General features: G+C 35.5%; 1 protein-coding gene across 1 annotated transcript in view; it reads right to left on the bottom strand.

Moving 5' to 3' along the window:
- The window catches only part of HDAC9 (histone deacetylase 9), a 938,635-nt gene that overhangs the window by 35,681 nt on the left and 888,354 nt on the right, over positions 1–14,600 (bottom strand). The window contains exon 25 of the mRNA XM_047696020.1: positions 7,396–7,480. Within this exon, the coding sequence (XP_047551976.1) occupies positions 7,396–7,480 (85 nt within the window). The remainder of the gene's footprint in view (positions 1–7,395; positions 7,481–14,600) is intronic.

Here is a 14,600-nt window from a genome sequence, read left to right as displayed (position 1 = left end):
TGAACTTGACTTTCTCCCATCCAAGTACTAACCAGGCCCGACCCTGCTTAGCTTCCGAGATCAGACGAGATCGGGCGCGTTCAGGGTGGTATGGCCATAGACTGAACTTGACTTTCTAAACACGCCTTATCTCCGTGAATGGAATCAAATGTATGTGTGAAGCTAATCTGGGTGTTAGCAGTTGACTATATAATCACAATGCATTCCTATTCTTAAAGAGTGTTCAGTCCTGGAAACATGCATAGTTTTATTTATTCTCATAGTTTTATTAGTTTTGCCTTGGCAGAACATGAGTGAAAGAAAAATCATAATTACAGAAGCAGTTGGAATTAAAAAAAAAGTCCAGACAAGACTCTACGCAGATAGCATATTTTCCTTTTGGTTTTGGTACATTCTAGTATTAGTGCTCTACCAAACAATAATCAGAATCTCAACATTTCAAGAGAACGGTTACTTAGAAGTTCAAAATCAACTTTCAAAGACCCACATTACAAGTTTGACCTGGCTCTGATGCGAATAAGGGTTGGTGGGGTTAATAGTAGGAAAATATTTAATGCTGCTTTTCTTCAATGAAGGTCTGCCTGGCCTAGGTCTGCAACGTCAAGGCCTCTGTCTCAGCCAAAAAATCTATGACAAATAGCAGCTCACACCTGACAACAGTCAAGGTTTTAAACTCAACAGGGCAGGGATTTGAAATTCTGCCAATCCTTGCATTTTTCTGTGATTAGATGTATTTTGCAAGTTTACAAGGGGCTCCAAAGTAGATTCATAGCTCCATGGCTCCTTGTAATTTGGTACTACCCTTCTAAAACTAACTGACTAAACCTCAATTTACAGAACTTCCAAAACTCCAAATCTTCAGTTAAATTAATTTTTATCCTAAACATGTCATTTTTTGAAGAAATGAAAAAGGTATACATAAAAATTGCAAAAAAAAAAAAAAAAGAATTATTTGTGAGATAGACTAACATAACAGTTAAGACCATAGACTCTGGAGCTAGATGGCTTGATTTATGATGTTGCCTTTATCCACTTATTAAATGTCTAACTTTGGGGAAGTTAACTAACCTAGATGTGCCTCAGTTTACTTGGCTGTAAACTGGAAATGAAAATAGTACCTACTTCATAGGGTTGTTAAGAAGATTAAATGAGTTAATTTTATATTCATAAGAGTGCTTAGAACAATACCTGGCATACTGAAAACACTCATAATTGTTACTTAATTTGCTAGCAGCTTACAGGATTTGTGTTGTGTAAATAATTTAATCTAATATCCCTTAATAACTTCACTGTAGTAAAAAACTGATACTTAGGATGGTCCTGCCTTCCCTGCTAAATCCAAGCACTTTAATTAACAAAAGTTCTTCTTTTTTTTAAGTAAACTCTATGCCCAACATGGGGTTCAAACTCACCCCATGATCAAGAGTTGCATGCTCTACCAACTGAGCCAGCTGAGCATCCCAAATTTCTTCTTCTTAATTCTAATATTTTCATCTTCCTCTTCAAACCATTTTTCCTTGCACTGTTCCCTATCACAGAGAGTGACACCACCATCTACTCAGTTGTCCAAGTCTGAAATCTAGAAATCCATTAATCCCCTCCATGCCAATTAATTACCATACCAACTCAGTTCTACTTCTGAATTAAATTGCTCATCTATGACAATAAGCAATGCTAAATCTCCTGTCCTTACTGCAGGCCTAATAATCTTTTGAAATGCAGATTTGACCAGGCTCCTTCTCTGACTGAAATGAATCCCCAAATCCTTATGAGTTAAAAGTTCCTTTCCAACATTGTGGGTTATCTCTTATTCTTCTCCCCTGGATTGCAATTGGATAAAAATGGAGGAGAGGGGAAAAGAGAAAGAGGTAAGAAAAAAAAAAAGATAGAAAATCAAAATAAAATAAGAAGGAACAAAAAGAAGAAAACTGAGTGTGGTTTAGGATTTGGGTGGGGAATCAAGAAGCTAGTAAAGCTTTTAAGATGATTCATGCAGCACATATTGCATAGCCCCATGCATAGCCCCATGAGGTCAAGATATTGGACAGTTTCCTTACAAGATATGTATACAATTCCTTACAGCTTAGAAACAATCTGGGTTTTCTTCTCATTTGTCTGGTATAAATGCCCCTTCTCCTTGGTAAGGGGGTAGATAAGGGGTATTAGGCTAATGGGAGGTATGGCTGAGAATGGCATTTCACTTAAAAAAGACAATGGTTGTCTCCTTAGAACAAGTCTTACTTTAATAGCTTTGCTTCATTAATTACTATCTAGATCTCTTAATTGCCAAGAGAACTGAATACACTCCTCTGATTATCCACTTAGTAGGTACATCAACAATGCCTGTATTTTATTTTACCAACTAGTTATTTCTATTGGAAATAGAGTAGAAACAAAATCAACAAAATTAGCTTGCCTTTGTTTGCTTTTAACATCATTTGTTACTTCTTTTTCTTTTCTTTTTTTTTTTTTTTAAGATTTTATTTATTTGTGAGAAAGAGAAAGAGAGAGAGCATACCCACAAGGAGGGGGAGTGGCAGGCAGAGGGAGAAGAAGGCTCTCCACGGAGCAAGGAGCCTGATGCGAGATTCGACTACGGGACCCTGCAATCATGACCTGAGCCGAAGGCAGACACTTAACCTACTGAGCCACCCAGGCATCCCATGTTACTTCTTATTTCATTTTGGTGCTTGAACTAGTGGATACTGACCAACTAAGTCAAATACCTGGTCACATGGTATATTCTGCTGCAATGAGAAAATCCTATCTCTTTTCATACTAGCCTCAAAAGCTGGGTAAATTCAGAGGACCACAAATTCACTTCTCATTGACCTAAATAACTCTGTGTGTGTGTGTGTGTGTGTGTGTGTGTGTGTGTGAGAGAGAGAGAGAGAGAGAGAGAGAGAGAGATTTAGCTATACTGACAAATTTTATATGCTGGAAACATGGATGTTGTTTGACAAGAACATACATGACAAATACTGTCCCTTCCTCATTCTCATTCTGGCCTATGTAACCATTTTGCTGTTATTGGCATAATAAGGAATTCTAAGAAGACCCCAATCTGCTAAACAAAGGAAGAATCCCTAGAGTGGGGAAAAGATGAGTAGAGGCAGATGGGAAAAATACCACAACCATTTTTTTAAAATGATCTTGATTCTTATTTCCCATTGTGTTGCCACAGTAGATCCACCTTAGTAGAGTAGAATGGTGATATGCCATGCCATTCCTCTTGAAATTTCTCAGAAAAGTTAAGTGGCTTATTCATCATGGCTTGTGAGTATTGAAGTTCCTGTCATTTTTAAATCCTCTACACTAGTGTTTTTCAACTTATCAGCTCCAAACCACTGGAGGGTTGTAGCAAAAATTTTAAAGAATCCTCAAATCCTTGTGTACATATATATTTGTCTTGATCTACAAATCAAAAGATATTATGATTATCACTATTATCATGCAGGAGGTCTAGAAAATTGGTTGACACTTAAAAAGAGTACTCTTCTTACTAAACATTTAAATAAATAAAAGGAAACCATGGCTCTATACTTGTGGTTTTCATATTTTGGGGTTTCACAGATCAATATCAATATCATTCATTGTATGTTTTAGAATTTAAAATTATAGTCTTTCAAACTACATGAATTAAGTTTTATGGAAAACTCACTTCATGATTCCCCCCTTCAAAATCAGTGAACATGTTATCATGGGCCAGGACTGGTGTGAAAAAAGGCATTTGGGAGCCTTGCTTCTCACCTTGCAATGCAAAAGAAGGGAAGAAGAGTATAATAGACTCTGTAAGTGGTTAGGATGGGTTTTAGGAAAGGAAACATACCTATGAGGATCATTTATCCTTCTCTGGGCTGACTCTTACCTGGCATCACTTGTTGGTGATTACAGTCATCAGCCAACAATTAATTTCAGCTCTGAGAATTGCCGCCTCAAAGATTAGTGACAGAAATGGTAGCTCCCAAGTAATTCAAATTCTTTCTAACTTAGAAATGATTCATCATTACAGGTTCTGGGAGACAGACAAAAAGAGCTCACATATATTTTGCCCATTTTTCTTATGTTTTCTCCACATGGGTTAGCCAAGGAGTATAATTGCCTTTGTTGGTTAAAAAAATCAACTTGGGCTAAGAAAAATAATGTGGCAAATACTGACAGATAAGCTGTTTCATCCATTCAGTAAATATTTGCACAATACCTACTATGTGCCAGATACTGTGCAAAGAATTCAGCAATTAAAAACAATATCAGCGAAAACAAGCCCTGCTATGAAAACACACGGGAAATGTACCTAATCTAGAATGACAATGAAGGGATATACAGCTTCCCAAAAGAGATAACATCTGAGCTAAATCCAGAAAACTTAATAGGGGATGAGGCAAAACACTTGCTAGAGTGAACAGCATGTGCAAACATGAAGCTTCTTGACCTGACCATCTCTTTCGTCATCTCAAAAATGGCTGATCTTTGTATACATCCACCATCTTGAGATGAAACCAGAACCTGACCTGTCAGAAGGGGTCTTTATTACCTGTCAGAAGAAATGGTTGCCCTGCCGTACTGCCTTGTAAGGTCTTTTCTTCTGGGTTAAAAGAGTAAAACATAAACAAGGACAGGACAACAGGGATGGTCCTGCTGCCAAATACTCTCTACATGTGGCCAGGCAAAGGGCCAATGTTAATCACAGCCTCCAGCACCTGCATACCCTCAGCTGGGGGGCTCAGTTCTCAAAGAGAAATTCATATAAGGCCTGTCAGCACCTTGCTGTCTGCCTCAGGACAAGGCTATCTAGGAACTTGCCTGAATGTTTCCCACATGCTACAAATCCTGCTTCTCAACATTTACATAGTTTTTGGATACTGTAGTCTCAAACTGTAGCACAAAATAATCCTTCACAACCTGTACTAAGAGGTAGGCTGAAATTCAAACACCTCCCAAAGTTAAAAGGAGGCACCTGTGTGATGCTCAGAGACATATGTGAAGAGAAGGTTCTTCAGTTAACAAAGGCTACCTTAGTGGCAACCAGTGCAGCTGCAAAGGTCTTCCATGTACCTAAGAGTCCTCATGTTTGGTTCAATGCTCTGTGGTCACCTTCCTGAATTATGGTAATTTTTTTTTAACATGGAAGCATTCACACATTTTCATTTTGCACTGGGATCCAAATTATGTGGTGAGTCTTGACTACTTTCCCCACCAAAGAGGATATGGGGAGCCCAGTGAAGGGCCTGGATTCCTGTAAGAGCACTTAAAATGGAAGACTGAGTTATAAAACAGAGAAAGGTAAAATTAAGAGCACAGTTTTATAGTTTATAAGGAAATTTAGCATTGTTTGCTAGGCCAGAAGCCCATAATTTTAATTTCTCGAGGCTTTATAAAATTTGGTACTTGGAAACACTGACTTTAATTTTATTGCTTTATGGACCTAATGCAGCCCCCTTCTGTTTCTGTAGTCTGGAAGAGTGGCCCCAAAGACATACAATTAAATTGCCTCAAAAGATACACAATTCACAGAATGACATAAAAATGTACCACATAGGGTGCCTGGGTGGCTCAGTTGGTTGAGCAACTGCCTTCAGCTCAGGTCATGATCCCAGACTTCTGGGATCGAGTCCCGCATCAGGCTCCCAGCTCCTTGGGGAGTCTGCTTCTCCCTCTGACCTTCTCCTCTCTCATGCTCTCTCTCAATCATTCTCTCTCAAATAAATAAATAAAATCTTAAAAAAAAAATGTACCACATAGTGTCAAAGCCAAAGTCTGAAACAACTTTCTCTGTAGTGATTTCTACTCTATGTCCCAAATGACAAGAGATCACTCTCATATTTGTATTTCTCTTTACCTCAACTCACCATTCGGTTCCTTCTCAACCACAACCTTACTTCTTTCTCCCTGTGGTAATCTAAGTATCAGTCTTTCTTGGCAAGTATCTTTTCACATCACTAACCTTGAATTTTATCAGGACTGACTGCATAATTTGCAGGGCTCTGTGCAAAATAAATGTGGGCCCCTTGCTCAAAATTTTTTATACAAATTTAAAGACAGCACTAGTAAGAGCATTAAACCATGCATAGGGTCCTTCTAAGTGTGGGGCCTGTGTGACTACACAGCTGAACACCCAAGAAGCCAGCCCTGAGTCTCAGTGGCCAAAATTGCTTCACGTACCCATTCCTTAACCAATCACTGTTAAGTGGGTTGTCTAGTTTAGCCTTAGACTAAGAACTGATCTCCTGGAGCTGGGCATAAGTTCATTTTCCCCTGGTATCTGGTGACAAGGATTCATGAGGAAAACCAGGCTTCTTTTGAGTAGAAGTGAGGAAGGCATTGTTGCTGAGAAACCAACAACAACATCTACTACATTATATGTCCATGACTAAGAAAGTGGAGGTCTTCTTCAGAAGCTCCCTTTGGAGCAAGCTCTGGTCCCTAGGGCCTTGAAGATCAAATCCAACCTACTTAAATCTGCCAACTCTTGAGTCCCAGGCTCCCATGCACTTCAAACCTCTCCTCTGCTGCCAACCCTTTTTACAGGTACCTGCAGGGGTGAAAAGAATGTGATTCCTGTCCTCCTGATCATTATCCTCTAAGGAACCAAGACTAAGAGACTATAAAATACACAAAAAACTCAAATAATAGAAAAAATTAAAAGAAAAATGCTAATTAAAATCCACATGGTATTGCTAAGAGTTTGGGGGAATATTGGATTTACAAGTGCTAGGTACAATCCTCACTAGGAGTTAGTATTTGCAGGGTGGGGGGGTTGGGTGAGCCTGGTTGTGGTATTAAGGCGGGCACGTATTGCATGGAGCACTGGGTGAGGTGCATAAACAATGAATTCTGGAACACACACACACACACACACACACACAAATTAAACTAAAAAAAAAGAACATACTTCTCCATGAAAAATAATATTCATAAATGTTAAGTTCTTCCATAATTTTACTTTACTAGATTCATAGAAAAATAAAACTGAATAAAATTTAAAAAAAATAGGAAAGGAAAAAAACAGTAAATGTTTGCTGAATTCCAACATCATTAGGACATAACTTATCCTTAGTTAAATTAGACAATATAATCAAAATTTCTAGATTATCTCATTGTTTTGGACAGACACTTAGTGGTAGTAATGAAAAAAAAATCCAAGTACTTGGAAAATATGAGAAATACAAGATTCTACATCTGGAGCCTCTCAGTTATCAGTTAAGGTTAGATCACCACCTTAAGAGCAAGGTAGTAACACATTTAGGTGTGAATATATAATATGTGTGAAGTATAATTCTAAATATGTTTCTCATATTTGGAAACTCAAATATGTTTTTCATGTGCTTTCATTTTCAGTATAAGTTTAATTAGTTGTACCTGATTAGAAATTAAAAAGAAACTTTGAAGACATACTTTGAATTTCAATGATCTTCTGTAAAGAAACAACAGCATTCATATTCGGGGTTTGGTGGAGAATATCCTCGGCAAGCGGCTCCAGCTGCAAGAATAGTAGATAATGATGAGCGGAATATTATGACTTTATAGTAAATCTGAAAGAAGCAAAGCAAACTGAAACAATCCCACCCCAAAGCTTGCTTGAAGAACTAGTTAATATTTTCATTTTGCTGAGAGCAGTTCTGAAAGTATAGCCAGTTTTATTTTCTGTTTTGCAGCCATGTAATTGAATTCCAAGGGGCTTTTATATTGGTCACAAAACTAATCTATGAAGTCCGTGAAGCAGGTGCATGTCTGTGTATTATTCGTTAGAAACCTGAGTTATCTGTGTAATTTTTGTAGGTTCTTTACAAACCAAATTCCATCATGTCTGTATATGCAGCTGGGCCCTGCAAACAAAACCTCAGGGAAGTTGCAGTACACAGAAAGTGGGCAGTCTATTATCTGTACTTTTGCAGTGTTTTTATATTCAACCACTTTACACTTCTGGACACTTCACAATAGAAAGCCATGAGACACAGCTGCTCTTATCCAACTGCTATTAAATAAATGGTAGAGAAAATGTTCAAACAAAACCAAAGCTAAATAACAGTGCATTTTTAAGGGGAAAAAACTGCACATTTTCATTTTACTTCTACTGTTCTTATAACTATGCAGATGTCCATGTGGAAACATGGGACAAATTCCTGCCTTGCAAATGTATAATGATCTTCTGGAATTACACTGATTTTTCAAGGACAAGCTTAGCAAACAGTGCTTTGCGAGAAATGAAGAGGAACTTTAAGTAATATATGGAGTGTTTTGGCAGAACTAAGTCTGATGATACATCCTGGGAATACCTTGATCATGTAGCTTGGTGTATAGCACCAGGAACTGCATAGCCAGAACACTTGCAAACAAAAGGAAAGTAATAATAACAAAGGTATTAACAAAAAAAGGAGCTTTCTTAGAAAATTTAAAGTCAATAGTCTCAAATTCAAACTGATGGTCGAATTATAATATGGCATGAAAAGGAACCAATGTCACCACACACTGTACTGAAATAGAAACTCATCTGTCTCTTCATCTGAAGAAAATAACCTAAAAACTCAGGAATTCCAAGTTTCTACAGCATATGTGAGTGAATCTTCCCCCCAGGGTCTCTCTGAATTGATTATTCTATACTTCAGTCATGGAATCTAAAACAATAGCACCTTTCTTCCAGATGCCATAGGATAACCAACTAGCTTAGGGATATTTATACATGGGTAAATTCACTAAATACAACTTTCAAGAGTGTTTTTCTTAGCTGCCAAAGAAAAACCTTTAAAACATCAAAACGTTATTTGCAATACAGTTTAGTGAGAAAGAAAGAAGTGTCAGTGTAAAGGCTCTGTAATCTCAAGTTCTTACAATTTTTAAAAATATTTTTTAAAAATCTGGTATTTTAGATAGTATCTCCAAGAATATGTTATCCTAGTAACAAGCTCTTAACTCAGAGACACTAATGAATCATAGGCAGAATGTTACTTGGAAAACTTATTCCAGAATTAGATAGTGTTGAGCTATCTTGCTTATAAATACTCTTTCCTTTCACTCTGTCTCAGAGATTAGAGAAAAATTTTAATAGAAATCAGATGGATTTTACTAATAAAACATTTTGAAACATCACTCAGTGTTCAAATATCTAAGAACAAAAGAACGAGGTGATTTCAGAATATAGCTTTCAAAAAGCTTTTCTGAGACATTAGAGGAAAAACGCTGACAAACTGAAAGGTGCTGGCTACTGCAAAGAAAACTACAGGAAGATCTTTAATGTAAAAACCTCACTTCTGGAACTCTCTTGCATTGAGGTTTGTGGGCTATTTTTAAGACCTGGGTTATGCAGAACATAAATGTGATTCAGAGTACTGAGAGTAAAAATACAAACAACTCTAATTTGGAATCATCATTTGGATATGATAAAGTTGTGTCCACTTATAAAAGCAACCTAGAGAATTAAAGCAATTACACTGATAATTTAAACCTCCCAAAACCATTTCCCTGCATGTTTTAGGTGAATGCCATTTAGAGGATTTAAACTTCAATAAATTGCCCCAATCTTCTTCATTTTTGAGGGTATACACACAGAGATGAATTCAGGAAGTTCTCAATGTAGGTTCTTTATTTTTTCTTTGGTAGCTCTGCAGAGAAGATAATAGGTAATACTCTGAACTGACAAGAAGGCAAATGACATTTAGAGTCTGTTTTTATAAAATTAAAACCTTGATAGAGGGACCACAGAACTGAGCTGTCTTTTCTAGAGTGCTGATTTAATCATTCACAATTAATGTGCTTGCTTTGGCAGCACATATAATCATTCACAATCAAAAGCACTAAAAACATCTGATTAAAGCAGCTATTTAACAAATATTTATAAGTACTGGTCATAATTAGTAATCTAATAACTAACTGTAATGAAATAATATTAAATGAATAGTCATTTTTCTTAAATTTGGGCAAAATCATTGCCTACTGAGGCTAATCAATGTTAGAGTTATTAAAAAATAAGGATGTATTTTATGTAAATCAGAGTACTTTTGTATTTAAAAAATGATAAAGCCGATGCAGTTGTAGAAAATGTCTCACACCCATCATGCTATTTCATCAAGTAATAATTATTATCATGGAGTAATAAGACACACAAGGTAATTTTAACACAATCTCTTGACACACAAAGTTCTCATGCAGCTTTATTAGGTCTAAAGCTTAAATGCAACCATTACTTATAGAACTTTATAGAAATTTTCTGACTCTGTGACAGGGACATTTATTTTTCTACATTTTTTACACAAAGTGGCAATACCATATTGATGTACTTCAGATATTTGGTAAGTTTTACTTATCATGTAATTTCTAAGTATACAGCTATTTTGAAACACCATAAAATTGTGACTGTTATAATGTAGTAAGTAAGTAATTTTCATATTCTTTAGAATCAAATCATTTAAATAATCAAAAGTCATTTTAGTTGGCTAAGATGCATTTATAGAAATAGGCAAGAGTATCTTTGGAGAAGCTCCTGAGTAAGAGTTTTAAAACTCACTCTGTACTCATGAGACATGAAAATCAACTTTATTATTTTCATGATTCAGAACAGAACAAAGCTAAATAAAGATTTTGCAAATAAGTACATGAGGATAGATGTATACGTTAATCAAGCAAAGAATCTAACTACTCTTGTTAGCTTTTATGTTTCCCAAATATGTCAAGCATTTTCACACTTTAATGCCTTTATCTGTTCTGTTTCTGCTAAATTCAATTTTCTCTATCCTTATTTGAATGGGTGAAACCTTACTAAATCATCCAAAGACCAACACAAACATTGCCCGCTCTGTGATATCTTTTCTAAAATTCTGATAGAGCAAATTACTTCCATCTCTGTGCTTTCTTTCCACCAAATATTCTTGTTTACTCTACACATTATTGTGGTAAGTCATCTCTGTCATTTTCTATTTTGTTGTGAGCCACTTAAAGGCAAAGATAGAACTTGGGATAAGATGGGTATTTTTAAAATGTTGAATGAATGAAGGAAAGATTAATTGAAAGAAAACGTGAGGAGGCTGCCTTTATTTGACGCTTCAGAGCTAAGAGACATAAGTGGAATAGGTTCTCCCTCTTGGTTGCCTGCTATAGTTGGGGTATGGTTTAGAGTGAAAGACTAGGAATAACAACAGTGATGATTCATTTCTAAATCAATAAATTGATTTTAATTGATATTTTAATTGATTTTTGAACTTTAATTGATTTTTAAATTGAGCATCAATTTCTTTTTTTTTTTTTAGATTTTATTTATTTATTTATTTGACAGCCAGAGATCATAAGTAGGCAGAGACGCAGGCAGAGAGAGAGAGGGGGAAGCAGCCTCCCTGCTACAGAGAGAGCCCGATGCGGGACTTGATCCCAGGACCCTGAGATCATGACCTGAGCCAAAGTCAGAGGCTTTTTTTGTTTTTTTTTTTTAAAGTCAGAGGCTTTAACCCACTGAGCCACCCAGGCACCCCGAGCATCAATTTCTTTAAACTTATTAATTCCAGTAATGTATATATGAATAATCTTGTATAGATTTTCTATATACACAATTATATCATCCATAAAAATTAATAGATTTGTTTACTCCTATCCTCTTATTATTTATTTTTTTCCTACCCTATTGCATAGTCTAGGACCACTGTGCAATGTTAAAACAAAGCAATAAAAGTGAGCATCTTTGCCCAATTTTTGATTTCAATGAAAAATTCCCATATTTCCCTCTTAAATCTGATGAATACTGTAGAACATTTGTAGATATCCTTTATCAAGTTAATAAATTTTCTCTTTATTCCCAGTTTTTCGGAAGTAGTTATCGTAATGGGGTGTTTAATTTATTAACTGACTTTTAAGCATCTATTGAAATGGCATACTTCTTCATCATTCTCTCAATGTAACAAATTATAATTACTTATTTTGGAATTTTTTTTTTGAGGATTTTATTTATTCATTTGAGAGAAAGGTGGGGCGAGAGAGCACAAGGGAGAGGGGAGAGGCGGAGGGAGAAGCAGACTCCCCGTTGAGAAGGGAGCCGGGCTAGGGCTGGATCCTAGGACTTAGAGATCATGACCAGAGCAGAAGGAAGATGCATAACCACTGGAGCCACCCAGACGCCCCTTATTTTGGAACGTTAATATGTTCCTGGCTTAAATACAACTTTGTTATGGGTTTTAAGATACTGACAAATGGCTAATATTTTGCTTAGTGTTTTGGCTGCTAAGCTTACGTGCAAGATTTTCTTATAATAGTCCTTTCTTATAATGTTCTTTTAAGTTTGAAGTATCATATAATACTGGTCTCAAGAAATCAGCTGTCAAGTGTTCTTCCCATCCTCTCCCTCCCTTTACTCTAAAACAGTATAAATTATAGAATTCACTGACAAAGCTATAGGGGTCTAGTATTTTCTCTTGGTAAATTTGGCATTCAAGATTCAATTTCATTAATAATTACAGTGCCATTCAAATTTTCCATCTTTCTGACTTGGTTTTTGCAAAGCTGTATTTTTGTAAGAAATTTTCCATTTCAAGTAAAATTTCAACTTTTTTTTTTACATAACAATTTTTCTTTAATACATTAAAATCTGTAATAAAACCCCCTTTTTCATTTTGAGTACTGGTAATGCATAACTGTTCTTTGTCAATTAGTCTTCCTAGAGTTCTATCAATTTTGTTAATTATTTCAAAGAACGAAATGTAGACTTTTACAAATCATATATTATACATTTGTTTTGTATTTTATTATTTCCTCTCTTTATACTTCTTTTGCTTACTTCATATTTAATTTATTGCTTTGATTTTTTAACTTCTTCAGTTGTATGCTTCTATCTTTACATTTAAACTTTCTATTCTAATATACACATTTATATCCCCCACATTCACTTTACATATGTAAGTGTACAATACATTATTGTTGACTATAGGCATAATGTCATAGAGCAGATCACTAGAGCATAATTATTCATCTTGCTTGACTGAAATTTCAGGTTCATTGATTAGTAACTCCTCATTTCTCTTCCCTCTGGCCCCTGACAACTACCATTCCATTTTCTGATGCTATGAATTTGATTATTCTAGATACCTCATGTAAGCAGAATCACGTAATATTTGCTTTCTGCAACTGGATTATTTCACTTAGCATAATGGCTTCAAGGTTCATTCATGTTTCACATATTGCAAAATTTCTTTCCTTTTAAATGCTGAATATTATTCCATTGTATGTATAGACCACATTTTCTTATTCATTCATCTACCAGTGAACATTTAGTTTGTGTCCACATCTTGTCCTTGGTAAACAGTGCTGCAATGATCATGGGAGTGTTATTATCTCTTCAAGATCCTGATGTTGATTCTTTTGGGTAAATATTCAAAAGGAGGATTGCTATATCATATGGAAGTTCCATATTTAATTTTTTGAGGGCCCTGTATACTGCTTTTCAGAGCATTTTGCATTCCCACCAACACGAATGCAAGGGTTCCCTTTTCTTCACATTCTTGCCAATACTCATTTTGGGCATTTTTGTTAACAGTCATACTGACAGATGTGAGGTGATATCTCACTGTGGTTCTGACTTGTATTTATTGACAATTAGTGATATTAAACAGTTTCTCATATGCTTTGTGGCCATAATATGTCTTCTTTGACAAATTTCTGTTCAAGTTCTTTGCCCATTTTAATACCAGGTTATTAGTATATTTTCCTACTGAGCTGTTAAAGAGTTCATATTTATTGTAGAGATGAACATCTAATCAGATATATTTGGTTTGCAAATATTTTCTCCAATTCCACAGATTGCCTTTTTACTCTGTTCTTTCTTTTCCTGTAAAGCTTCTTAATTTGATGTAGTACTACTTGTTTATGCTTGGTTTTGTTGCCGTGCTTTTGGTGTCATACCCATGAAATCACTACCAAGACAAATGTCATGAAATTTTCCCTAGTTTCTTTTAGGAGTTTTTTAGTTTTGGATCTTACATTTAAATCTTAATACATTTTGAGTTCATTGTTGTGTATGATGTAAGATAAGGGTCCAATTTCATTCTTTTATAAATGAATATCCAGTTGTCCCAGCACCATTTCTTCAAGAGACTATCCTCTCTCCATTATGTATTCTTGGGACCCTAGTTGAAGACCACATATGTGCTTTCTATTCTGTTTGCTTACAAATTTGTCTTTATGGCCCTGCCATACTGTTTTAATTACTGAAGCTGGAGGTATGAGGACGCCAGCTTTGTTCTTCTTTCTCAAGATTGATTTGTTTACTTGTAGTCTTTTGTGGTTTCTTATGAATTAAACATTTTTGTTCTATTTCTGTAAAAAATATCCACTGAGGTTTTGATAGGGATTGCTCTGAAATGTTGATCACTGTGTGAAGTATGGGCATTTTAACAATATCAGGTCTTCCAATCCATAAACAAGGAATGTCTTTCCATTTGTTTATGTTATGTAATACTGATTCTGGTTTAATTCATTGTGGTAAGAGGTTATACTCTGTATGAATTCAATTATTTGAAATTTATTGAAATTTACTTTATGCCCCCAAATATGGTTTGTTTTTGAAAACACTGTAAGAATCCTTGAAAGGAATGATACTCTGTAGTTACGGAGTATGGCCTATTATA

Source organism: Lutra lutra, chromosome 11 (genome assembly GCF_902655055.1).
Source record: "Lutra lutra chromosome 11, mLutLut1.2, whole genome shotgun sequence".
Taxonomy (NCBI): Eukaryota; Metazoa; Chordata; class Mammalia; order Carnivora; family Mustelidae; genus Lutra; species Lutra lutra.
Note: the sequence above shows the minus strand (reverse complement) of the source record. Positions and strands in the feature narration are given on the sequence as shown.